Here is a 27409-nt window from a genome sequence, read left to right as displayed (position 1 = left end):
TATGGTGGGGTGGTGGTGGTGGTGTGAAGGGCTGCCTCAACATGGGCCTGCAGAAGCAGCCCCTTCCACCTCATCATACCTTGCCTCTACTAGGCATATCCCTGGCTCCCTGGCATCCTTTTTCTTTTTCTTTTCTTTTTTTTATAAAACACAACAATGGACATTCCCCACCCCCATGGTATTCGAGTGGGCTAGGAAATGGCTTGAGGGTGAATAATCTAGGACCAGATTGAAATAGGGCATGTGCGCACATATGCTCACACATTTCCCCGTGTTATTGGGCTCAAAAATGGCATGTGAACAAAATTGCCTACATAGCACACCTCCTCCCCAAATGACTGTGGTCGTAAGTATCATGAGCTCAAACATGTCCATGCCATCCTTCATATGGTGAGACTCAGAATGGGTATGTGCAACAACACACACACACACACCAGAGCCTTTGATTTGGCACGTGGGTCAACATCCCAATACACCCCTCCCCAAATGACAGTTTTTGTATACATCAAGTGCTCCAACATGCCCATGCAGTTCCCATGTGATCAGACAGGCAAGAAAAACACCTGAGGCAAACCAAATGCCCATGCTATAAATAATCCCAGCATTTGCAGGAGAATCAGCAGCTCATAGCTATCTTTAACTATGTGATGAGCTCTGGGATAGCCTGGACTACATGAAACCCTGCCTCAAACTTCCCCTCTAACAACAAAAGTTAAGTAAAATAATAAATGAACGAAAACTGATGCCTTCGGTGGGATGGCTCCAAAGATAAAGGACCTTGTTGCCAAGTTTGACAACCTGAATTTAATATTAAGAGTCACAAAGTAGACAGAACCATTTTCCACATTTTCCTCTGACCTTCACATGACAATGTTCTCAAGTCTCCATCCCCACATACAGAATAAACGAATGTAATAAAAGAGAGAAAATGGATGTGGTGGCATCTGCCTTTAATTCCAATACTCAGGAGGAAGAGGCTGAGGGATCTGTGAGCTTGAGGTCAGCACGATCTACAAAGAGACAAAGCGAGTTCGAGACCAGTCAGGCCTACAGTGTGAGAAGACTCAGTTTAAAAACTTTAAATCCCCAGTTCTCAGGAGGCAGAGGCAGGCAGATCTCTGAGTCTGAAGCCATCCAGTTCTACTGAGTGAGTTCCAGGACAGGCAGGGATACACAAAGAAATCCTATCTCGACTTCTCCAAAAGAAAGCACAAACAAAACAAAACAGGTGGTAGGAAGTATGTAGGGCAGAGCTGGAGAGATGGCTCAGCTATTAAGAGCACCTACTGCTCTCCTGGTTTGGTTACCAGTTTCCACATGGCAGCTCATTACTGCCTGAAACTCCAATTCCAGGATCCCACACATACATGTTTATATGAATGTTTCACATGTTTATATGCACATACACGGTGCATATAAACTCCTGTAGGCACACACATATACATATGAATAAAATAAGTAAATAAAAAAAAACGCCTAGGGAAGAGCGAGGAGCCACAGCCAGAGATCTGACATTGACATGCCCTGTCCGCTCCGGACCCGCCCATATCCTGCCTCCTCTCTCAAGTCCCGCCCAGTATAGGGCTGGGCCCATCAAGGCACCACCCACACTAGGTCCCGCCCCGCCTTACCACCCACGAGGTGTCCTTCATTTCGGACCCGCCCATTGCCAGCTCCGCGGCCTAAGAGGTCTTGAGCTCCGCAGGCCCCGCCCATCATCCCGCCTCCACGCAGTGCGGCTGCGCCGGCGTCTCGGGCTCCGAGGCCCCGGTGCCGCGGATCTTTTGTTTCCCTGCGGGGCTCCGAGCCGCATCGTCAGTCAGGGCCGGACTTGGAGCTGGAGTGTGTCAGAGCTGAGTCCGGAGTCGGACCGGGTCCCGACTGTCAGCGCCGGGAGGGTACCGAGGAGGACGCCGAGGGAGCGCGCCCCTCCGTCCGCCCGCCTGTGGGACTGGGACCCGGCCCAGGCCTGCCCGATGGGGCGCGGGGCCCTGGCGATGAGCCCGCGCCTCCGTCCCCGCGTACGCGGCCCCCTGGCCTCCGCCTGAGCCCAGCGCACCCCGTAGCGCAGCCCCCGGGCCCGAGCTCGGGCCCGCGCCCCCGGCCCGCGCGCGCTATGGAGCCGGGCCGCGGCGGCGTAGAGACCGTGGGCAAGTTCGAGTTCTCTCGCAAGGACCTGATTGGACACGGCGCCTTCGCGGTGGTCTTCAAGGGTCGACACCGGGAGGTGGGTGAGGCTCCCGCGGAGGCCTCGCAATCAGGGACTCCCAGCCCAAGGGACACCTTACCTCCGGTAATCCGTAGAGGGACCCAGTTAAGGACCCCCAGCCCGGGAAACCCACCTGCTACTCTAGCTCCAGAAACATGGAGACGCCAGCCAGCCCAGGATTCCCTACCTAGCCCCGAAGTCAGACGAGTTCTGAGAACCTAACCTGGGACTCCATCCTGGGACTTAAATTCCAGGCCCGGCTGACAGACACTCACTACCTGTCTGCCTCTGGCACCCTCCCATTCCAAGACCCTTGGGACAGCCACCCTAAGCCATCTCTGTGTTCCCAGCTTGGTGGGGAGCAGAAGGGGGTAGGGTGTTTTCAATCCTGAAGGTCCACGTTTGGCTTTTCAGAAGCACGACCTGGAGGTGGCCGTCAAATGCATTAACAAGAAGAACCTTGCCAAGTCCCAAACACTGCTGGGAAAGGAAATCAAAATCCTGAAGGTGAGCCAGCGCCTCGAGGGAGGGGGGAGAGGGTTGGTCAGCTCTTTTCTTGCTTATGAGAAACTTGGATTTGTGTCCTAGGAACTAAAGCACGAAAACATCGTGGCGCTGTATGACTTCCAGGTAAGGCCCGAGGCTGCTGCGGGCGTTGGGCTTGGGGGAGGGGTAAATCTATTCTTGCCCTTGTCCCATCCACTGTTGCTTCAGGACCTAGGTTGCCTGGGGCTGGACGCCCCCCTGAGGGCAGATGATGGCTTTAGATTAGTATTTGGTTTAGGTGAAAGGAGCTGGGTTCTGAATGCCTTGTCTCACGCTTGTCCTACTGTGAGGCCACTTAGGGCCCGGGAGACCTCATCTCTGGTCCAAGTTTTTCCTGGCTTTTCCTAGGTTCTGGGGACCTCTGTAGCTTATATGTTGCCTGCATGGGAAGGAAGGCGGCCATCAACACTAATGTTGAATCTTTGGTAATTGCCTGGTTTACATTGTTGTTGTTTGGGTTTAGCGTACCCTGCTGCCAAAGACCCTTTCCTCACTGTGATGTCTGACCCAGTGGCCCTTAGCTGAGACTGGTGTTCCAGGCAGGCCCACCTGTCTGGGCTGGCGGGTTTGTTTGTTGACATTGCTTCAGCAGCCTGGCATTGGCCAGCCCACTCCTGCGTCAGAGGCTGGAAGGGGGAGGGGTTGCTGGAGATTCCTTCTAGCCGGCAGTTGGGGCTGGGCTCACTCATCCATCCGGCCGGCGGGAGGTTGTCGCCGCCACCCTCAGAATTGGCTGCCTGAACGAGCAAGCCAGCTGACCAGCCAGCTTCTGTGCTGCCCTCCAGGTCCCCCAGCCCAGCGGTGGCAGGGGCTGGAGGCCCTGGATGCACCCGTGTGGGGACCGGGAACCCTAGGTACTGGTCCCCAGCAAAGTGCTGACTAATGATTTTGAAACCTGTTTACTGGGGCCACGGGACCAGCCCTGGCTGAGGGAAGTTCCCAGCAGGCAGCTAGCTGTGTTTTGGTGGCCTCCTCCCCTTCCTTCCTCCCCTGCTCCTCTTCCAACTTTACCTTGAGGGCTGTGACTTGTCATGAGGTGACATGTGGGCAGGGCCAAAGTCCTGTGTGAGAGGGAGTACCTGGCAACAGCTGGAAACATGGTGTTCTGGGTTTTAGAGGTTGCCCCCTCTGCAGCCTGCCTTTCCTACCCTTCCCTACTGCTTCTTTCTCCCCCTGTCCCCAGTGCTGTAGGAAGGGCCACAACAGCACACACCGTATGTGCTTCTTAAAGGACCCAGGGCTGAGTTAGATGGCATGACCTTCCTAGGGTCAGACTCTGGGCCCCATTGCACCTTGAGATCCCCTCCAGATCCCACAGTCCCCTGCCAGGGCATTCCCATAAAGGCCTCCCTCACTACAGTTAGATCCACTGCAGACTTGAGGCCTGTCCTCCTTAGGTTTCCACTTGTTCTGCTTGCTTCATCTAGCTGAGACACCTGATTAAGGACATCTGTTGTTTCCCCCAGTTTTGGCCATGCTGTGGCTTCCTTTGCCAAGTCCCTGCCTTCTCCCTAGGATGCAGGATCCTTCACCTCATGGCACAGGGGTTGCTGCTTTGATATTTGTTTAAGATACATACTTTGGGCAGAGAAAAAAAGATGATTTGGCCGATAATTCTCTCTCTTCAACAGCAGAAGATGGATAAAAATAAAAATTAAAAACATTGTCGGGCTGGAGAGATGGCTCAGCAGTTAAGAGCGCTGACTGCTCTTCTAGAGGTCCTGAGTTCAATTCTCAACAATAACAGGGTGGCTCACAACCGTCTGTAATGGGATCCGATGCACAGCTGCAGTGTACTCAAAAAATAAATCTTTTAAAAAATACATTGTCCAGTCCCTGTGCCAGCGGAGGCTTGCTGTCCTGTCTCCTCTTAGGCATCCCCACAGTTTTTGGTTACTCCCTGGAAATGTGTTCCTTTATTGCCATAGCAACCCCATAATGTCCTCCATGGTCTCTTAGGGAAGGCAAGAAGCTTCAGTTTCTAGTCACACACTGATGTCTCACCTGCTCTGAAGAATCACACTTGGTTCCTTATTGGAATGAAAGCTCACAGGCTCAGTGTTCAGAGCGGGCTGCCATGCAGTTTTCACCTAGGTTGGACCACACAGGCTGTGCCATCGCTTCCGGTGTCAGGCCAGGGTTAGGGCAGTGGGAGCACAGGTGGTGTTTGCTCTTGTCTCTTGCTGTGGTGGTTATTTAAGGCCATGTGGTGCCTACGACTTGCCTGTCTGTGTGGTTCATTTTACTAACCTAACCCTCCTGAGGGATACAAGCTATTCTGGGATTCTGGCAAGTCAAAATGTGGTCATGACTGTCCTTGGGCTCTTTGGCTAGGATTGATATGTAGATGGATTCCTAGAAGTCGGAGCCCTGGGCAAGAGGTGTGTATACTGTAGTCTGAGGGACTGTTGTCAGATTGCCCCCCAGAGAGGAAATGCCAATGGTTATCTGGCAATTGTCCATCTCTTAAAGCAGTATTGGCTCAGAACTTATCCTTTCGATAAAATAATGGTTTTGCTGTTGTTTTTGTTTTGTTCTTTTGTTTGTTTGTTTTTGAGACAGGGTGGTTTTGTGTAGCCCTGGCTGTCCTGGAACTAGTTCTGTAGACCTTGCCTCAAATTCAGTGAGCGATTCACCTGCCTCTGCTAGGATTAAAGGTGTGCACCACCCATTGGGCAGCAAGCGTTCCTTTTTTCTTTTAAATTTATTTACTACTACATCACACCTCTTTTCCCAGTCCCACCCTTACAAATTCCTTCCCCCTTCCTCCCTCCCCTTCTCCTGAGAGAAGGAGAAGCCACCCAACCCCGAGACAGCCATCCAGTCCCTGTGCATCCTCTCAGGATGAGGCCGAACAGGGCAGTCCAGTTATGGGAAGGACTACCCCTCCAATTGTTAGGGGACCCAGTACATGTATTAGGAGTGTGTAGGGGCTCTTTTGTTATAGGTGTGAGTATGTGGCACATGTGTGCTGTGCCTGCATAGGCCAGGAGAGGATGCTCCATCTCTTGTAACTAGAGTTATAGGCAGTTGTGCGTTGTATGAGGAGGATGCTGGGTTTTCTTCATTGGTGTTTTGCCTGAATGTATGTCTGGATGACAGAAGCCCTAGAACTGGAGCTACTGATAGGTGTGAGGTGTCATTGGTTGCTGGGAATTGAACCCAGGTCCTCTGGAAGAGCAGCCATTGCTTTTGATTTTTTAATACAGGGTTTCTCTGTGTAACAGTCCTGGGTGTCCTGGAACTCACTTTGTAGACCAGGCTGGCCCTGAACTCACAGGGTCCCCACCTGCCTCTGCCTCCTGTATGCTGGGATTAAAGGTGGGGGCAATCACACCTGGGCACATCAGCCAGCATTCTTAACTCCTGAGATCTCATGGCCATGGCCATCATCTGGAGCAGTGGTAAACAAATTTACTTTGTCTACCATGTTGGAAGCAGTGTCCAGTGATTCTGGATGGTCTCAGGTGAGACTGGTGGCAAGCTGCCTATCCGTGTCTGTGTGTTTACCTGGAAAAGAACTGGGTCTGTGGTGACAACCTGAGTTCTCAAAGCTGTGCCCACTTGGTCCTATTTATGCAAATTTTTCTGATAGTGTATGGTCTCTTTATAAAAGTTCTTTGTTTTAGGTTACACATAGGTCTGTCCTCCCTCTTGTTTGCTTGCTTGTTTGTTTGAGACAAGGATTAACTCCAGTATCAGGGTAGCCTGGTACTCATTGTATATCTAGTCTGCTTTCAAACACCTGCCAGAAGGAGGTTAAGGGAGGAGAAGTTTATTTTGGCTACAGCTTCTAGTTCACCATACCAAGAAAGGTGTAGTGGAGTTCATGGCAGTGGGAACATGATTATTCTCATATGTTGCCTGGTCAGGGATGCAGAGAGCTCAGACTGCAAGTGCCTCGAGTATAACCTCCAGCCATTCTTCTAGCCATGGAGGCTCCACATTGCCACCAGCTGGGGCCAAGTATTCAGACATGAGCCTGTGCAGGCATTTCATATTCAGACCATAACCCTGACCAGGTGCAGGGTGCAGCCTTATTCCAGAATCTGGGAGGGAGAACCAGACAGATCTCTGAGTTCCAGGCCAGCCTCGTCTACATAGTGAGTTCCAGGCTACACAGTAAGACCCTTTCTCAAAAACAACAAAGCAAACCAAACCACAACACCAGCTCCTCTTCTCTTTGTTCTTGATAGCACTGGGAGTTGAACCTTAGGCCAATAGCTTACTTAACTCACACTCCAACTCCCTGCATTCTAAGTTTGGGGAGGAAACTGGAACATATGAAAGGGACTGGGTGGGCTCTCTCCTCATCTAGCATTCAGTGTCTGGACGTGTTTTTTCTTTGGAAGAGTGGGCACTGCCAGAATCAGTATCAGGCTGTAGATGTGGTTCCCCCAGTCCTCACCTGCTTGCCAGCCTTAACTGCAGCTGATGACTCCCTGGAGGCTAGTACGCTGTCTGTCCGGTTCTCTGAAGCCCGACGCCTTGCCAGGTTGCCCAGAGGTGACTCACACCTTGGACCTTGCAGACAGACAGACCAGCTCTTTTGAGTTCTGTCTAGGTTAGAAGAGGCCTGAGATGGGGGTTTGGATGTTTGCTTTCCCACTTACAGTGGAGATAGTGCTTATCAAATGGACCCAGTTAGAGATAATAGGCCAGGATTCAGAAAAGTGTGAAGTCTGTACATCTGCAAAATTGAATGTGCATTTTCTCTTTTTCCTTTTGTTTGTGTGTGTGTGGGGGGGTTTGTAGTGGGGAGACTAGTGTATCCCTGACAATGGCCTGGAGATCTGTGTAAACTAGGCCCTGAATTCATAGAGTTCTGTTTGCCTCAGCCTTCTGGGTGCTGGGATCAACGGCTTGTACTACCACACCCACCAGCAACCACACCCAGCTCCTGCTTTGTCATTTGAATCAGGGTCTCCAGTAGCCCAAGGCTAGCCTTAAACTCCTTGACTTTCTGAAGTCCTTCCTTCACCTTGGGATGGAAGGCCCACACCCATCCACCCATCTACCCATTCTGCTTTTAGGTTTTGGTACTTAGTTTTAGTTGGCATTGGATTTGCGATTCTCCTGCCTCATCTCACTAGATGCTGGGATTACAGATGTGCAGTGCTATGCCTACTTGTTTTTTAATTACTTTATTTTGTTTGTTTGTTTGTTTGTTTTATGGTTTTTCGAGACAGGGTTTCTCTGTGTAGCCCTGGCTGTCCTGGAACTCACTCTGTAGACCAGGCTGGCCTCCGAACTCAGAGATCCGACTGTCACTGCCTCCCAAGTGCTGGGATTAAATATGTGCGCCACCACAGCCTGGCTTAATTACTTTATTTTCATACGGATGTTCTGCTTGAATATATGTGTCTACACCACTTACTTGCCTGGTGTTTGTGAAGGCCAGAAGAGATGGTGTTGGATACCCTGAACTGGAATTACAGGTGTTGCCATGTAGGTGATGAGAATCAAACCCTGGTCCTCTGGAATCTGGAAGAGCATCCAGTTCTCTTAAACGCTGAGCCATCTCTCCATTTATATCTTTTTAGACAGGGTTTCCTCTGTGTAATAGCCTCAGCTGTTCTGGAACTGGCTTTGTACATCAGGCTGTTCTCGAACTCACAGATCTGCCTCCTCTGACTACTGAGTCAATCTGCTGGTGTTAAAGACATACACTACCTCTGCCCCATCTTTTTATTTAAAACTTTTATTTTTATTTTTTATTTTTTTTTTTAGTGTTTATGTATGTTACAGGGTGGAGCATACACATATCACTTGTGTGGTGGTCAGAGGACAGCTTAGTGAAATTGATTCTTTCCTTTAACCATGTGAGATTCTGGGGACTCTAAATTCAGGTTGTCAGGTTGGTGGGTAGGTAGCTTTACCCACAGGGCCATCTTTATTTTTGAACTTTAAAAGGTGTGTTTGTATGTGTTTCCCTGTATATATGTTAGTGCACCACGTGTGTGAGGTGCCTACTAAAGCTTTAAGAGGGTGCTGGATCCCCTGGAGTTGGAATTACAGCTGGTTTGGTGTGGGTATTGTGAATCAAACCCAGGTCCTCTGTAAGAGCAAATTCTTGTAAGTGATGCACTGTCCTCTCCAGCTCCTTAACTCCTTCTCCACTTTTATCTTTTTCAAGTCTGAAATGGTGGATTGATGTTGAACCATTGTATTGATTGGATGGGTCCCAGGGATCAAACTCAGTTTACATCTGCTGACAGATTCAAGGTTTAAATTGTAGATAACATAAAAATACACAGGGTGCAAAGCCTGTGACTGTGTGGGATAGATAGCCATGATTTAGAGGCTTCCTGCCTTCTACTGCCTGCCCTGTGTGGCTCTGCTCTTCTGCCTGGCTAGCTAGTATACTTCCTGCAAGTAGATTGACTTTCTTTTGAGGTGAGCTAGTTCTGCCTTTAAGTGGGAAATGAGTCACTTTTCTGGCTGTACTGTGTGTGATAGGTGAGATGTCTGTCTGTGGTGGTCAGAATTGCAGTAGATAGAGTTCAGGAGTATGGCCCTAGAGAGGACTATGGAGAATTATATTCCTAAGGGTCTACTCTGTGTTCCCCTGCTCTCTCTATGGTTATCTGGGGTCTGACTACTTACAATGCAGAAGTTGATGCATGGCAGTAGGCTTGGAGACCTACCTGGCTAGATTAATGGAAGCCTTCTCCAAGAGGCTAGCCTGGGTCAGAGAACTGCAGCAAAGGGTAGTTGCTGAAGCCCAAGGGATGGAGTGGACCTTCCTTACACATATGCACTCACTGCCTCCCAGCCCCACCCTAGTGCTACAAGCTGGCATTCCTCTGTCAGCTGTCCAGAAGGGCCCAGATTTGCTGTGGCTAAAGCCTTGCCACCTTCTGCAGTCCAGAAGCCTGGCTCCTCAGGAGTTAAGTGGGTCAGTGCTTGACACCCGCTTGCCAGATCCAGCCTGAGATCACCAGACCAGAGTGGAGCAGGCAGAGGGTGGAGAGCTGGGATCCTATTAAGCAAAATATCTCAGTGTCTGGGGCGGGGCAGCCTCCTACGTGCCCAGATGCCCGTCAGCTTCCCAGGAAGCTGGACTCTTGGGCCAGCAGTGATTGTCTGTGGTTAGTAAGCCTAGCTCCTACAGAAGTGCTGATTCTATTCTGTCTTAATTTTCTTTTTCCCTTGCATAAGGGTAGCTCAGCAAAAGGATGTGTGCCTCCAAGACCTGCTTTACTTTGCTACCAGCTGTGACTAGCCCACTGGCTACCCTGTGTCACCTTCCCTTCAAAGGCTGGGTGATGGGACCTGGCTGCCAGAGTGGCATATTAGGAGCCCAGGGCATTCCCCATCATGGTCAAGACTGTCTGCCACCCTGTGATAATGGGAAAGCTGCCCCTGAGAAGGGAAGGGCTACTGTCTGCTCAGAGTCCTGGACTGTGTGCTAGAAATGTAGCGTTAGCCTGTGAAGTTCTTGGGAGTCTGGTGGGGGCCCTTAGAATTTGTAGAAACCAATTGAACAGAGCAGTGCAGAGGCTGGAGAAGTGGTCCTGGGTGGCATAGGATAGTTCTGAGCACTGTGGTTATGTTCTGGTCTCTTGTCTGCTACACCCACTTAATAATGGAGGGGACTGGTCGCCGTGAGCCATTTCCCTGGAAAAGCTCTCGCTTGGAGGCCTTTCTTGCTTTGTGGTTTACCTCCATCCTTGTTCCCTATAGGCGGGAGACTGCCTGGCCCAGCTTTGGAAGATGGGCAGTAAAGTTCCAAGTTGATCGGGACTGGCTGGTGTTGGCTTAGACAGGGAGATGGAGGATGGCATGAGGCAGCCTGCCTGGACGAGCCCCGCTGCTGCACAGAGCTGGGCATGTTTCTTGGGCCTTGGCTTGCTCATCTGTGAAACTGGCTGGAGAACATCCTGTGACTGGTCTACTGTGGGGCTGGTGGAGATCAAGCAGGAGAGCGTAGAGGCAGGCCCGAGAGGCTTGCCCAGATGGTGCTGCCAGGGGAGGACTGAGGCCACTGCTCAGCCTGGTGCTAGCACTTGTTCTCTCTGCACAGTAGGTCAGCTGACTGTTGGGAATTGTGAACCTCACTCTATCCTGAGGTCAGCTCTGCCTCTAGTGTGTCAGGACACGTTTAGGGGTGCTGGCTGCTACCAGTAGAGTAGCCCTTGGTTAGGAATTCTGGCTTCAGAGCTCAAAAGAAGATCTTTGCCTGTCCTTGTCACTGTCCCTGCTTGTCCTGACCTTGTCCTGGCTGGCTGGGTGGGTGAGTTTGGGGCTCTGGCATAGATCATGTTGTAATGATATGACAGACCTGGCTGTCCACCTCCCACCCTCTGGTGTGTGTGTGTGTGTGTTTCTGTCTGTCTGTCTGTCTGTGTCTCACAGCAGGTGGCCCCAGAAGCCTCCCTTGCTTCTTGGGCTGTAAGCTGAAGCCACTGAGACAGGCCCTCTTTGATACAGATGGGAGCACTGTGTGTGCTGTAGTGGCTATTTATGAGTCCTTATCTCTGTCACCTTTGCTGTGCTCTAGCCCTCGAAGCAGTCAAGCTGAAGGGGCCGCTTTGCTGAGCATCCATCCAGGCCTGCCCCAGAGTATCATTCCCCTGCAGCTGACCTGGAAGGCAGAGGCAGGAGGGGAGCCAAATGGGGCCAAGCCAAGGCTCCTCATCTAGGGCAGGGCAGGAAGGTTCAGGCAGGGACTTGGGGTCTTGGAAAACAGGCCTTCATAAAGCAGTCTAGGCTCATTTTTGTAAATAGCCTCCCTCTCACCTAGGCTACATTCTTCATCACTCTTGGGAACACAGCTGTGAGACAGCCAGGCTGCCTGAACACATGTCTTAACTCCCTTACCTCTCTGGTGCGGCTCTGGTGTGCTCCTCCCACGTTTGCATCCTTGGTGTTGAGATAACCTTGTGTTTGTCACCCGTGGGATATTCACGTGTAGGCACTAGCCTTGGGGGATGGGAAGCTGGACAGAAGTTGAGGGGAGTTCAAGGGTGTCTGAATACATATCTGGGACAGCTGACTAGTGGAACAGGTTGGCTGCTGTGCTGGGGTCATCTAGGGATGAGGGTGTCTGTCCCCCATTTAGCCCTCATAGGCTATGAGAAGGGTCAGCTCCTTTACAGTCCTCTCTTGGCCCAGGCCCTAGAAGAGACCTCTGAGGTATCTCTGATCTGCAGCGGAGTTCCTGAGGAGCAGGGAGTGAATCCTCCTTGAGTGCTATGGGGGTGAGGTGGGGCTTTTTGCTGTGGGCTACATAGCAGGGAAGTCCTGTTTCCTGTGGTTCCCAAGGCCTGCTCTACCCAGCTGGAAGCTACATTTCAGGGATCATACCACCTGCAGAAAGAACTGTAGGTTGTTTAGACCCAGCCTGACTGGCTTGATCACCCAGCACTCACGCGTGTGTGCACACACACACACACACACACACACACACACACACACACCGCCCCCAGGTCCTAAGTTTCTTGTCAATGAAACAGGTGAGGGTGGTTGTTGTTGTGCCTATGACGAGTGGATTGCTAGGGGAGGCACCACAGTTTGGGCTTTGGCCAGCCCAATGGGTGGTCTCCAGGCTGTTAATGTTGGGTAATTGATTAGACAATGGTGCATATTGGTACCCAGTGAGGATCTAAGTTTGAGGGAGAACAGTGGAGGGAGGAAACCAGGATGACTCCTGCTGAGAAGTCTCCTTCATAGGCAATGGTCCATATCAGCTTTTTCCTACCTTGAACCTTATGGAGATCCTCAGACCTGGGGTCTGAGATACTGAGGCCATGTTTGGTATGACCATGAAACAAGTATGCACACCCAAGCCTCTTGCTACATATGTCCTGTTTCCTAGACTGAGTCTTGGCCACAAAGGACACCTAGACTTGTTCACACTGCCTCAAGCCCTGTAGGTAGATGACATGTTGAGAGTGCCTGTGGTCGGTCCCATGTACCAAAGGCTCTTCCAAGTAATGTCCAGAGAGAGACTATGCAAGGTATTCTCCCGTCTTAAATGGCTTGTTCTGTCTTACAGGAAATGGCTAATTCTGTCTACCTGGTCATGGAGGTGAGTTCCCATGGGGCCAGGGCAAGCATGCCCAGCATGATAGGCATAGGTGGGTATAAGTATATAAACTATGGCATTCCTAGCTGGGATTTTGTGAATACCTGCACTGGACAGGCCCAAGAAACTGGTATGGGGAATAAAGAATCTGAGTCAGGCTAGAGATTCTTTGGTTGTGTTCTCATGGCACATCCCTTGTCTTTTACAGTATTGTAACGGTGGAGACCTGGCTGACTACCTGCACAGTGAGTAGGCACACCCTCCTGGGCTCTGTTTCTAGCCTAAAATGCTGCAGCTAAATTTGCCTCCTGCTTGATTGTATCGTCCATCCTCCTGTTTTGGGGCTCTATAGGAAGTGAGCCCAGCTCTTTCAGGCCCATTAGCCTGACCAGCCTCAGCTGTTTGTGAATATGGCATGTGTGCTGAGTGGTTGGCCTAAGCAGAAGAGTCAGGTTCTACTATTTTGGCAGGGATAAGGACACAGGCCACGGTTGGTGGGTCTGAGCAAGCACTGGCAGGCACACACAGAAATGGTTTGCAGTTTTCATGGTAGGGCAAGGGAGCAGCTTTAGAGTCTGTGGGCTTGAGCCAGGAGATCTACCTCTGTGGGAGAATCTGGTAGGTACATGCTAAGAGCAGGGAAGGTTCAGGCAGCAGGAGAGTTCAGGCCCCACTGAAAGACAGCAAGTGGCTGGCTTGTGGTGCAGAGTGAAGGAGCATCAGTATCGCTTCCATGGGGTGCTCTGAGGGTTGGGGGAAGAAGGGCAAGTGGAACCAATGTAGGGACCTTGTCCCAGGCCTGGAAAGATGCAGTGGCTGTCCATGGCTGTCGTCAGAATGCTTGGCAAACATCAAACAGAAGACAGTAGGAATTGATGGTTCAAAGCAGTCCCTCCCAGATGCCGCCTTGTGGCTCCGGCGGACAGAAGTGGCAGTCTCTTAGCCTCCTTTTAAGGGTAGGGACTCCCCATGAGCACCTTTCTCCAGACTGACACAGGCATTTAGAACAGTCTCCTGTTGTTTGGGTCTTCCCTCTACTGCAGCCTCTGGACACCTCCCCAGACTGTGACACTGTCTTCTGGTTGAGCCATCAGAGAAGACCCTGGGTCTTGGAGGGCCTTGTGTAGTCTGTTAGGATAAGTCAGTTGTCTGTCTTTAGGCTCCTGGCCTGTCAGCTCACTGTATGCTCAAGTTCACGTGGCTAAGCCATGCTTGGCTTTGCCCACTCAGTGTTTGTTCCTGTCCCCTGGGGCAGCCACACAGTATGCTGCACCATGACCTTCAGTAGTTGAGTGGTTCTTGGCAAGGCTCCAGACTCCACAGGTGTCTGTGGGGGAGGAAAGAATGAGCAGGCCAATACAGGGCTGACCTGTAACTTTGAGTGTCTCGGGGTGCTCACAAGATCTCCTATGCCTGTGTGTGTTTGAGCTTCAGTGAAGGCTTCCTAAACTAGACACCCGGCAAGTGATGGGGCTGTGGTAAGCTGGTGCCCAACAGAAGGGGTTGGGCAGCCCAGACTGGAGAGTGAATGTCTGCTCTCAGTTGGCATGTACCAGACTTTGTGTGTAAGTTGTACATGTCCTGCTGAGTTACCATAGGAGAAGTCTGTGCCCCGCTGAGCCTGAATATATAGAACTCAAGTTCACAGATTGTTTGCAATTTGCTGTTTTGCTTGTTTTTTTCGAGACAGGGTTTCTCTGTAGCCCTGGCTGTCCTGGAACTCACTGTGTAGACCAGGCTGTCCTCGGACTCAAAAAATCCGCCTGCCTCCTGACTGCTGGGATTAAAGGCGTGCGCCACCACTGCCTGGCACAATTTGCTTTTTTAAAGAAGTACTTCTGCCAGGTATTTGAGGTTCAGGTCTTTAATCTCAGCAATCTGGAGGCAGAGGCTGACAGGTCTCTGAGTTCAAGGCCAAGGTCTACAGAGTGAATTCCAGGACAGCTAGGGCTACACAGTTAAACCCTGTGTGGAAAAAACAAAAAGGAGGGGTGTGGGGAATGAGGGAATGAGAATAAAAAAAACATTTTAGTTTTATGTGTACGAGTGTTTTGTTTGTCTGACATGAAGACTACATGTATACCTGGTACCTTCCAGAGGGTATTAGAAACCCTGGCACTGGAGTTACAAGTTGTGGTGAGCTACCATGTGGGTGATAAGAAGCAGACTTAGGTTCTAACTGAGAGTGGTGGATGCTCTTAACTGCTGAGCATCTCTCTGTGTCCACTTTCACCGAGACTTGCTTTGTGGAAGCCACTGTGGTCTAGGGGGCAAGAGACCTACCTGAGAAGTAGGGACTAAGTCTAAGTGGTTGGATTGCCATAGGGACGGGGAAGATCTAGGAGGTGTCCAGGGGAGGAGTAGAAACCAGCATGAGCAGAGTGCTATCAGCCAAGAGCTAACAGTGCCCAGTTATGTGGAAGGGGGAGTCCTTCAAGGATGTGTGGGAAGAGCGGAGGGGACCAGCTCTGGAAGTTGTAGTACAAGCTGGCCTTGGTGCCTAATGGGTCAGCCCTGTGTGCTGGAGGGCCTCTGTAGAGTGGTGCTGGTGCTTAGTTCCTGCACTTGTCTTTCCACAGTCATGTACACTCCTGTGTCTCCAGAGAGAGACAGACCATGGTGTCCCAAGTCTCCTGAGCCTACTTTTTCTTAACAGCTATGCGCACACTGAGTGAAGACACTGTCAGGCTGTTCCTACAGCAGATCGCTGGCGCCATGCGGCTGCTGCACAGCAAGGGCATCATCCACCGGGACCTGAAGCCCCAGAACATCCTGCTGTCCAACCCTGGGGGCCGCCGGGCCAACCCCAGCAACATCCGAGTCAAGATTGGTGAGATGTGTTTGGGTGGTGGCTCCCTGAGAGACTGCAGCAGGGGACCCTGCCCACAGAGATTTCAGATCAAGACATCTGGGTGCTTCTCCTGCAGCTGACTTTGGATTCGCTCGGTACCTCCAGAGCAACATGATGGCAGCCACACTCTGTGGTTCTCCTATGTACATGGTATGTACCCACTCATGGTCCAGGACCCCATAAAACCAACTCCATGCATCCTGATGCTGCAGGCAGAGCTGGGCTCAGCCTCCAACCTGAGACCCTTTGTAGAAATATCAGACCCTCTGAGGATCAGCTATAGCCTCATTGTGGGTTGTAGACAGTTGTGCACCATTTTGTCATGTCAGATCTAGCTGGTGGAGTTTGTGTGGTATATGTTGGTTGCTTAGTGCCTAGCAGCTACCATCTCTAATTTGCTGATACCTGGTACCTGTTACTGATTGTTGCACGCTGCTGTACAGAGGTGCTGATCTGTGTTGTCACTGTGTAGGCCCCTGAGGTCATTATGTCCCAGCACTACGATGGAAAGGCTGACCTGTGGAGCATTGGCACCATTGTCTACCAGTGTCTGACAGGGAAGGCCCCTTTTCAGGTGAGTGAGCCCCATGGCACTCAGTTCCTAGTGAATCCCCAAAGCCCTAGAGGTTAAGGGTCAGTTTGGGTGGCATTCAGCATGGAAGAGTACAGGGTTACCAGATGGGGAATCAATTTGAGATTATAGGTATCAGGCTTGGTGGATATATCCCGTATTTGTGAAAGCCTTTATCATAGTCTGTTCCATGGGTCACTGTAATACTACATTTCCTTATTAATAGTCAGGCAGCCCTAGGCCATGCCCAGTCAATCCTGATGCCTACTGCACAACTACATACTGCCTAACAGAATAACCCTCTTACCTAGGGCTTAGGCCAAACCTTGATATTTGGTAAGTTAAAGGTCACCTCTGCTATGACCTCCATCAGAGGTCAGAGTCATGTTTGATTACAGATACACTGGGTTAAGTCTCATCCATCCTGCTTCTAAACATAATGTATCTTGCCTGGAAGCAAAGTCTGCATCAAGGAGAATTTCAGAAACAAGGGCTGTGTTGTTCTTGTCAAGAAGTGGTTGGTGCCTGTAGTGACCCCAAACTGATAGGCCTCAAATAGCTCCTACTAGCCAACATTGACTGACTTTAGATCAGGAGCTAACCCCACTCACTCCCTGTCACTAGGATCTCAACCCATGAGCCTCCTAGATGTGTCCCCAGCATATACTCAGTGAGGGATTCCACGCTCAGCTCTGGGATATATACCCAGCCATGGCCATCCCTCTTTCAGTTGGAGGTTCTAATGACTCCTGACTATCTGACTTCCCGTTGTCTTTGTATGGAACGTAGCACATGAGCTGCCCAGTGGTCCTCTCCTTGGGAAAGTACTTGAGGGGCTAGGCAGTGGTAGTGGCAGGGCCCCTTGTGTGGTAACAGTCTGAACTATTTCATTGCTACCTCAACAGGCCAGCAGCCCTCAGGATTTGCGCCTGTTTTATGAGAAGAACAAGACACTAGTTCCTGCGTAAGCATCCCTGCTTTCTCCCCAAGGTGAGTCCACCTTGGCACCCACAACCTTCTTAATACATCTGCTCTTTATCCCAGCATCCCCCGGGAGACATCAGCTCCCCTGCGGCAACTGCTCCTGGCTCTGTTGCAACGGAACCACAAGGACCGAATGGACTTTGGTGAGCACAGGCCACCTGGCACCCTGCCCACTCAGCCACCCTGCTTGGTCTTGGATATTACCATTAGCTACCTTTATGTTAGTTGGCCTTAGTGAGCACCCAAGCACCTATGATCAACCAGATGCTGTCAGCCTGCAGGGCTACAGTGGGTTGTATTCCTCCCAAGCTCAGCAAGGCCAGCAGACTGGATCCTGCTGAAGTAAGGTCAGATGTTCTCTCAAGCCATTTTCTGGGGCCCTGACTCTCTGTCTAGGTAGCTAGGGCCTGGCATTGACACACAGGGCTCTGGGGTGAGTCTGTCTGGGTCAGAGGCATCAGGGTAATTCACTCCTTTTATGCACAGATGAATTTTTCCACCACCCTTTCTTGGATGCCAGCACCCCCATCAAGAAATGTGAGTCTCTGGCAGTCTTGGTCACAAACAGGGCTTGGCATGCTTTCCAATGTCTGTAGGTGCCATGTTGCTATCGGGAGATATTCTGGAAAGGTGGAGTGCCTCGTTCTGCCTCTTCAAGGCCATGTGGACCTGGGTGGCTCTGCTGTCATGGGCTTAGGGACACTGGAGGTTATCAGTGCAGGGTGGCTGCTTGTCCCTGTGCTGGGAACTGGAGTACTGGTGCCAGTCAGAGGCAGCCATGTCTCCAAAGCTGTGGTGCACACTGACCCACATCCCTCTTGCAGCCCCACCTGTGCCTGTGCCCTCATATCCAAGCTCAGGGTCCGGCAGCAGCTCCAGCAGCAGCTCTGCCTCCCACCTGGCCTCTCCACCGGTGAGTTGCCTTTTTGGGTTCTGCTGTTGGGTTCTCCCATGGACTGCATAGTGATGGGTTTGCAGAGGTAGATCTAGCTGCCTCTGGTCCTTCAGGCATGATCTGTATAGCTTCTATCCTTCATGACTAGGGAAGGGATCTCCTCCCATTGATGCTCAGCAAGCTTGCTGTGGGACTTGAGCTCCATTTATTTGAATTTCTAGCTGTTCAGGGCGGTAATAAGCAAATATGAGCAGGTTCTGTGGTCTGTGTCTGGTAGTAGGAGCTCAGTATGTTGGAGCTCATTCTGTGAGACATATGGCCCACAGCTGTCAGTTGCTCAGGGGTCCTGGAAGTGTTTCTGTATGGTGCCTGGTTGGTGCTGGCTTGCTGTGGCACCTTCCTCACAGGGATGGATTCTACCTCTGTCCTCTGATTTGCTACTGTATAGAAATGGAGAGGCAGGGTGCCCCAGACATGGATTCTTCACGATGGCTAGGAGCTAATGGTTCCCAAGCAGTGTGTGTGTAAACTCCCCACATTAACCCTAAAGAGGAGCTTCTCTTTACTGTTTGAAAGAAAGCTCAGAAGTGCTGCAGAGAAGTTCCACGCCCAGCTCCCTTGCTTAGCACCATGGGCTTGAGCCCCACTGTGGTCTGTACCACTACTGGGGAGGTTGATTGCCTGTGGACTCAGTTTACTGGCCCTGTTTCATTTACAGTCCCTGGGGGAGATGCCACAGCTACAGAAGACCCTTACCTCTCCAGCCGATGCTGCTGGCTTTCTGCAGGGCTCCCGGGACTCTGGTGGCAGCAGCAAAGACTCCTGTGACACTGATGACTTTGTCATGGTTCCAGCCCAGTTTCCAGGTCAGGCCCACTCACAGTATTTGTTGGACATGGGGTGGGTGGGTGCAGCATAGGGGATTTGTCAGACAGCTCTGGGTATATGCACATGATAATGAGCACGGTCATGGAGGCCTATGTATTCGTGAGCATTGGGTTCAGACCTCTCTCCCTGTGGGCAATTGGAATGGGTTCTAGAGCTTTGAGCTTGCTGGGGATAATCTGACCCTCACTGGTGTGTCTGGAGAGCCTTTGTGTTCAGGTTCAAGAGTATAAAAAAAAGAGACACGGATGGTCCAGGTGGTGTATATACAACACAAAGGTGGCTGAAAAGGGCTGCCACTCACTTCTGTCCCAGAGCAGACTGCTTGCACTGGGACCCTACAAAGCCACATTTTTAGCATCCAGCTGCACTGTCCGACTGCAAGCTCTAGTGAGAAGAGGGACATTGGACATAATATGGAGAGCCAGAGAGAAGGTCAGGTGAGCCAGGGAGGGCAGAGGACCCTTGGCCAGATAACCATCTTCTTCCACAGGTGATCTAGTTGCTGAGGCAGCCAGTGCCAAGCCCCCACCTGATAGCCTGCTGTGTAGTGGGTGAGTGAGTCCCTCTTGACCTTTGCTCAGGGATAAGTTGGGCCTTTAGGAGAGCCAGTGCTATCCTGCCGGGCCTAGTTTTTTTGGCTGGGAATAAGGCCATTTGGGAAGGACTAAGGCTGCTGGGGGAAGCCTTTTGAGGGAGTTTAGAATCTGAATGCATGTATCAATCTAAAGGTTCTACCTATCCCTTCTGCCACCAGGAGCTCACTGGTGGCCTCTGCTGGCCTAGAGAGCCACGGCCGCACCCCCTCTCCCTCTCCGACCTGCAGCAGCTCCCCCAGCCCCTCTGGGTAAGCATACATGAGCATCAGTGACACTCTGGGTCATGGTCACCCATCTTGGCATGATCTGTTGTATCTGGAAGGTCCTGTGTTTGGTCAGATCTGGCCATGGCAGTGTGGATGTCCCACTGAAGGCCTGTGGAAGTGTGGATGGGTTGATGAGGGGATCAACTGAGAATGTTGATCAAAGGTGCTTTCAGGACCTTTGCTAGGTTAGAGTATAGGCAACAATTATGTAACAGTCACACAGATAAAGTTTTGGGTGATTACAGTGTTGTGAAAGCCAGCTGCCTACAGGCCTGGCCAAAGTTGAGACGTTCTGCCAAAATGTCTGGGTCTGAGCTTCTTCCAGTGCTGTCTATAATGGTTATTCTCTCTCCACAGCCGGCCTGGCCCCTTCTCCAGCAACAGGTACGGTGCCTCGGTCCCCATTCCTGTCCCCACTCAGGTGCACAATTACCAGCGCATCGAGCAGAACCTGCAATCGCCCACTCAACAGCAGACAGCCCGGTTAGTGTCCCTGACCTTAGTGAGAATTCTGACACTATTGTGGACAGCCATTGTGGACAGGTTGAGAGTTCCTGTAACTTCCCAGGGCTTCTGAGCTCATTAAACACATCTTATTTGGGAATGGGTGGGTAGGGGAGCAGGATGGGAAGAGGGTATAGGGGACTTTTGAGATAGCCTTTGAAATGTAAATGAAGAAAATATCTAAAAAAATTGAAAAAAAAAGCATCTTATTTGGCAAGCTGTGTTTGGTAGGGTTGGGTGAGTGTTTCATGTAAACTGCAGAAGGCAACCTCTGATAGTGATGGAAGTGACTGTAAGCCAGCATGGCCAGGGGAAGCTGCCTGAGGCCCTCAGGGATGTGGTTGAGATCTCACCTGCCCTGGCTCTGTTTGCAGGTCTTCTGCCATCCGAAGGTCAGGGAGCACCAGCCCCTTGGGCTTTGGCCGGGCCAGCCCATCACCCCCCTCCCACACCGATGGAGCCATGCTGGCTAGGAAGCTGTCACTCGGAGGTGGCCGTCCCTACACACCTTCTCCCCAAGGTCAGTAGGTCTTAGGATGGGAACTGGTAGGCATTCCCTTCCCATCTGTGGGTGGGTAGATGTGATAATGCCCTCTGTTTGCTGTGGTCTGATCTAGCCACCCTTTTCCTACCAGTGGGAACCATCCCAGAGCGACCCAGCTGGAGCAGAGTGCCCTCCCCACAAGGAGCTGATGTGCGGGCTGGCAGGTCACCACGACCCGGTAGGTGTGGCACAGTCCCTGACCTGAGTGTCTATAGAGCAGACATGGGGCAATAGCTGACCTGTTTGCATGGGGCCTCCCTCCTGTTGTCAGGGATCAAGTGCGAAGGACTGCCACAGTCTAGCATCATCCTTTGGATGCCTCCTGCCACACAATTCCTTGTATCCCACAGCTGTGTGGCTTTGGACAGATTACTAATCTTTTCTGTGCCTGTTATATGGAGGCTTTCTGAGGTAGCTGCAAGGATGCTTGTGTTCACAGAGTGAGAGATCCACAGAATGATTGTCACAGAGGCCTTGGGTGGGGCATATTCTAGTGTGCTTGTATGAGGGACCCGAGTGTGGTAATGTAGCCTCTTCCTGTCCCCAGGTTCCTCTGTGCCTGAGCACTCGCCAAGAACCACCGGGCTGGGCTGCCGCCTGCACAGTGCCCCTAACCTGTCCGACTTCCATGTTGTGCGTCCCAAGCTGCCTAAGCCCCCAACAGACCCACTGGGAGCCACCTTTAGCCCACCCCAGACCAGCACACCCCAGCCATGCCCAGGGCTACAGTCTTGCCGGCCACTGCGTGGCTCACCTAAGCTGCCTGACTTCCTACAGCGGAGTCCCCTACCCCCCATCCTAGGCTCTCCTACCAAGGTAACAGCTTCTAGGAGAGACTGAGGGGCTTATGGGGTGGGAAAGGATATGGTCTTTCTGTGGTTTGGCTACCTGTTGGGCTTCATCCTCAGGTTGCTTCCCTGTGTAGGGGGTTAGGGAAGGAAAATTAGAAGAGCTGGTTCCTGGTAGGATCCTGTAGCCCTAGTGGCTTCTCACCCTTTGTGAGGCCTCACAGAACTGGGAATGCTGGCTTCCCCGACCGGCCCTGCCGTTCATCCTTGGGAAGAAAACCTGGGCCCCATGTCTATCTGCTAAGCTGTGGCTGCTTCCCTGTGGTAGCATGGTACCACTAGCTGTTAGGTATTTAGTGGTATCTGTAGGCTGGTTTGGGTAGGAAAGATGTCTCAGACTAGGCATGGTGGCCTATACCTATAAGCCCAGCTTTTGGAAGGATCTGAATGTTGAGCCTAGCATGGACTCCATTTCAAAAAGTGTCACAAGTAGAGTTTGTCACCTCAGAGAGATTGTGTAGTTCTATTTGTCTTAGTTTTCCTGTTTGGAAAAAGGGGCCCCAGACAGCAGCACAGCCTCATGATGTCAGAACCTGTACACATGTCTTCAGTTCTGGTCTGGAGGAAAGGGTTTCCTCAGTGGACCCCTATCTTGTGCTTTAGTTTCTGATGTCTCCCAGCCCATGGGACTTTCTCAGTGCTGTCTTTCCCTCCTAGGCCGGGCCCTCGTTTGACTTCCCCAAAACCCCCAGCTCTCAGAATTTGCTGACCCTGTTGGCTAGGCAGGGGGTAGTAATGACACCACCTCGGAACCGTACACTGCCTGACCTCTCCGAGGCCAGTCCTTTCCAGGGCCAGCAGCTGGGCTCTGGCCTTCGGCCCGCTGAAGACACCCGGGGTCCCTTTGGACGGTAAGTGGAGTGGGACGACAGCTCAGGAGCTGTACTCCCTACCATTGCTGACCTAAGTCATCTTGTGCTGCTGGCTGCCCAGTGTGGCAGGTGTTGGAGATTTGTGGTGGGCACTTGTGCCCCAGCCTGGTTCCTTGTTTGGGAGATTCGAGAAGTCGGTTAAAGGACTGAAGCTCTGTCTGAGTACAGTTATGCCTGGCTTGAGGAATGGCTGTGTGCAGGAATAGGGCCCCAGCTGTCTGGCCCAGAGGCTACCTCCCACATTAGTGCCTCCCCCCCACTGCCACCTCAGGTCCTTCAGCACCAGCCGCATTACGGACCTGCTGCTTAAGGCTGCATTTGGGACTCAGGCCTCTGACTCAGGCAGCACAGACAGCCTACAGGAGAAACCTATGGAGATTGGTATGTGAGGGCTCTGTGGGGTTACTTGTGGACAGTCTGCTCCCAACCCATCCCTGAGCCTGTCTTGTTCTTCAGCTCCCTCTGCTGGCTTTGGAGGGACTCTGCATCCAGGAGCTCGTGGTGGAGGGGCCAGCAGCCCAGCACCTGTGGTATTTACTGTAGGCTCCCCACCCAGTGGTGCCACCCCACCCCAGAGTACCCGCACCAGAATGTTCTCAGGTAAGGTCTGTGCCAAGGAAAAAGCAGCACACAGGGTGGGGATTTTTGAGGGCAGTCTCCTGTTGTGTAACACAGTCCTAAAGCATAGACCATAGAATATATGGCATTTCCGGCATGTCTAGAGCAGGGATGGTAACCGAGATACTAGTCTCTATGTACAGCGGCCCTGGAAGGCCAGCCTGTGCTCCTGCCACTTCCCAGTGATGGCAGTGGTTGCCTTTTCTTCCTAGACCACCTCCTTCTGCACACGCCATCTCTAGGGAGGCAGAGGGGGTGGGGAAAGCTAGAGGGCTCCAAGATGGAGCCCTGGGGGTGCTAGGATGTGTTCCTTAGTAAAGCATGAGGATAAGGAGGTGTGTGAATTGAAGCATATCTGAACTCCAGAGATGAGTTCAGAGTGCCTGTCCCTTACCAGCCATCTACCTACAGTGGGCTCTTCCAGCTCCCTGGGCTCTACTGGCTCCTCCTCTGCCCGCCACTTAGTGCCTGGGGCCTGTGGAGAGGCCCCGGAGCTTTCTGCCCCAGGCCACTGCTGTAGCCTTGCTGACCCCCTTGCTGCCAACTTGGAGGGGGCTGTGACCTTCGAGGCTCCTGACCTCCCAGAGGAGACCCTCATGGAGGTGAGGCTTGTGGGGAGGTGACAAGCATGGGTGCTCCCTTGTGACTTGCCTGCTTGGTACTTGGTGGGGGGGCAAGCGGTGCCCCTTTGGCAGATGAACCTTTCAGCCCTGCTATATCTATATACACTTGTGAGTCCCAGGCTCTGACCTTTATTGCCTCCTCAGCAAGAGCACACGGAAACCCTACACAGTCTGCGCTTCACACTAGCGTTTGCACAGCAAGTTCTGGAGATTGCAGCCCTGAAGGGGAGTGCCAGTGAGGCCACCGGGGGCCCTGAGTACCAGCTCCAGGAAAGTGTGGTGGCTGACCAGATCAGTCAGTTGAGCCGAGAGTGGGGGTAGGTATTGCCTGGGGGTGGGGAAGAGGGCTATTGGGCACTTCCCCCTTTGACTTGGGGCTGACCTGTTTCTCTCTAGCTTTGCAGAGCAACTGGTTCTGTACTTGAAGGTGGCTGAGCTGCTGTCCTCAGGCTTACAGACTGCCATTGACCAGATTCGAGCTGGCAAACTCTGCCTTTCATCTACTGTGAAGCAGGGTGAGGAAGTGGGCTCGGCTCAGAGAGGTGGTGCTGGGGTAAGAGTGAGCAAGCCTGAGGCTGGAGGGTAAGGCCATATGCGGGGACCCAGGCCACTTCAGGGAGCAGCAGACAGTAGATTGGGTACACAGGCCTGGCCTCGTGCTCAGAGCACAGAGTAAGTATATGGAGGACATATACCCAGGACAGAACTCCTAGAGATTGATGTTGATCTTGCTGTGGCTGGTGGGGGCTATAGCTCCTGTGCATGCAGCTGGAACATGCTCTTCCGCCTGCATGCTTTCCCATGAGCATCTGTGGGGACCTGAGATGACTGACACTTCCACCCTAGTGGTACGCAGACTAAATGAGCTGTACAAGGCCAGCGTGGTATCCTGCCAGGGCCTCAGCTTGCGACTTCAGCGCTTCTTTCTGGACAAACAACGGCTGCTGGACGGGATCCATGGTGTCACTGCAGAGCGGCTCATCCTCAGCCATGCCGTACAGATGGTACGGTCTGTGCCGTGTGTGGCAGGGCTTAGGGATGTTGTTCCTAGGTCCCGGGGGCCAGGGCTCTGAAGTTAAGTGTGATGTTCTCCCCAGCAAGCAGCAGAGGCTCCCTTGGTCCTAACATAAAGTGACCCACTGTGCAGCTCAGGTAGCGTCCTGAACTTGACCCTGAAATTCAGTTTCCCCAGCTAACATGGAAGGCCTCTATGTGAGGAGTACACCCTGTTTGTGGGTTTGAGGTTTCTGCTTTGACATACATAGTTCCTCACATGAGTAACATGTCTGCCAGTGTAAGTTTAAGTTGGCCTCCCTCATCTCTTCTTTTCTGAGTTGGCTGTGACCCATTTATTGATCAGTTTCATTGTCGGCCACAGTGGTAGGAATGGCACTGGGTGGATGCTTAGCACTCTGCAAGTATTTCCCCTTTGCTCCCCCTGGAGGAGGGGTTGTGTACAGACTAAGCAGACAACACAGTGCGCACTGTGCAGGCAGGCCATGTGGATGAGCATCTGTAGCTAATTCCGTAGACGTTTTGTGTTCACAACACAACTACAAGTGAAGTTGGGCAAATCTACAGTGTGCTGAGCAATCAGGCCCCCTGTCGTGCCCCAGCCCTGCCCAGCTTTGCTGTTGCCTGTAGGTACAATCAGCTGCCCTTGATGAGATGTTCCAGCACCGAGAGGGCTGTGTACCGAGATACCACAAAGCCCTGCTATTGCTGGAGGGGTTGCAGCACACTCTCACGGACCAGGCAGACATTGAGAACATTGCCAAATGTGAGTGCCTTTCCGGAGCTTGAGTGGGGTGGTAGGTGTGGCCTCCCTGTCTCATGCTCTCTCCTCCACAGGCAAGCTGTGCATTGAGAGGAGACTCTCGGCCCTGCTGAGTGGTGTCTATGCCTGACTATCTGCTGCCAACCTGCAGGGTAGGGTCTGAGACCTGGCAGACTGTCCTCAACACTGATCTGATCCGATGGTGCTGAGACTGCTGCCAGCCAACTCCAGCAGGGATGCTCCACGGTGGACCTGTGCAGACTGGTGCAACCTTTGCTTCTTAGACTGCCAGTCTCTGCTGGCAGGTAGACATCAGAGTGCCAGGGACAGGTCCCTTGCCCATTGGGACAGGAGTTTCTGAACATATTCTTCCTAGCTGGCTCCCTGGCAAGCAGGTATGGTGCCAAGAGGTGGCACCTGCCACCTGAAGAGCCCACGGCAGCCCTGTGTCAGGCAAGGGCCTGAGACCATTGCTGACTCCAAGCCAAAGCAAGCTTTTCCTCACTTGCCCCATTGCTTGTCCAAGAAAAAAGGGTATGGTCTTCTGGCCTCCTGATCTCTCTAGGAACTTCTCCCTCTGAGACTACTTACCCAGCTTTGTAAGTCACCGGAGCACTTTATGCATACAGAGACTGGAGAACCTAGCCAGCAGTGCAGACTGCTGGGAACCTGCCTCCTGTTCCTGGCTTTTGTCCTCCAAGACGCTGTATAGATGCAGACCACATCTTTGTGTATAAAAAGCCCAGTGTTCACCTCCTCAAGTGTCTGGTCTTTGGAGGAAAGCAACAGGCTTGCCTCCTGAGGGAGAGACAGTCCTCACGTTTAAATGTTCATTAGGGACAGATAGTTCATTGTGTGAAGCACCACTCCTCAACTTCCACACTTTACTCCTAAGATGTGTCTCCACCCTCCCAACTCAGTTTTTGTTCATAAAAGGAAACTTCAGATGTTTAAGGATTGGAAGGGAGGAGGCAGGCCAGGTATCACACTGGATGTTGTCCTTGTAGGAGATGGTGCCCGGCTGTGTGGCTGAGGCTGTAGTGTGTGCCAGAGCGAGTGTGCTGCTGGCCATCTCTATTAACTTTCCCTGGAAGGACGGCAGAAAAGGCAGTGCCCAGGTGCCATCCTCGCTGTGCAGTGGAGAGGTGTGGGTGAAGAATAACATATGCAAACATGTCCCCTGTGGAGCTTTCCTGTCAGTCTGGCTCCTGTGCTTGGTGGCCTTCAGGATCTGTGCTGAAGCTTGTCTTCCAGGTTCCAGGGTGGACACATGCTAATACCTTCCCAGCCTCCCTGGCCTGCCAGTCCTTTGTCACCACTCTGTTCATGCATACTTGAAAGTATCTGAGTGTCCACAAGCAGATGTGGGGTTTCAGAGTTATAGGCCACACACACACACACACACGTTTTTCTTTGCAATACTTGAAATATTGCCACTGTGCTTGGTTGTACAAGAGTTGTACAAGAAGCAGATCTCTAAGACCAGTCTCTTCCTTAGTCTCCCCATGGCCTCCCTTGCATGTGACATGTTGTATTTATTGCTTTGTGGCCAACTGGAGCCCAGAGCCACCAGGGAGGCTAGTGCAGGGGTTCCTGACCCACCACCTGGTTCCTGAAGGCTCCTGGGTGGCTGTGTGTGCGTGTGGCTGGCTGTGTGTGTATGAGCCAAACCTGCTCACGGAAGCAGTGCTCAGACCTGTCAATTTTAAGATGAATTTTGTGAGTCTCCCCCTTTTGTGTTTCACTGTGTCATATCAGTTTAAAAAAATAAAATTTGGAATTATTTA

The 27409-nt window shown here is 51.9% G+C and overlaps 1 protein-coding gene across 2 annotated transcripts; it reads left to right on the top strand.

Annotated features, from left to right (window-relative positions):
- The first annotated feature begins 1735 nt into the window (after positions 1-1735).
- On the top strand, positions 1736-27409 carry Ulk1 (unc-51 like autophagy activating kinase 1). Of its 2 annotated transcripts, none has more exons than XM_021161948.3 (28): positions 1736-2227; positions 2624-2716; positions 2798-2839; positions 12756-12788; positions 12994-13030; positions 15442-15615; positions 15713-15786; positions 16109-16210; positions 17113-17171; positions 17252-17334; positions 17678-17728; positions 18016-18104; positions 18805-18952; positions 19465-19525; positions 19729-19818; positions 20194-20319; positions 20715-20860; positions 20976-21062; positions 21432-21700; positions 22390-22583; positions 22876-22985; positions 23061-23204; positions 23634-23824; positions 23990-24162; positions 24242-24360; positions 24692-24849; positions 25490-25625; positions 25697-27409. In XM_021161948.3, the coding sequence occupies exons 1-28, from the start codon at positions 2117-2119 to the stop codon at positions 25750-25752; spliced, it is 3156 nt and encodes a 1051-aa protein (XP_021017607.1). In that variant the 5' UTR covers positions 1736-2116; the 3' UTR covers positions 25753-27409. The 2 variants fall into 2 exon arrangements, with proteins under 2 accessions (XP_021017607.1, XP_021017606.1); XM_021161947.3 differs by having other exon boundaries at positions 20958-21062.

The sequence above is a fragment of the Mus caroli genome, unplaced genomic scaffold, assembly GCF_978045245.1.
Source record: "Mus caroli unplaced genomic scaffold, Mus_caroli_1 scaffold_4, whole genome shotgun sequence".
In the NCBI taxonomy this organism is placed as follows: Eukaryota; Metazoa; Chordata; class Mammalia; order Rodentia; family Muridae; genus Mus; species Mus caroli.
The sequence above is the reverse complement of the archived record's forward strand: the minus strand, read 5'-3'. Positions and strand labels throughout refer to the sequence as shown.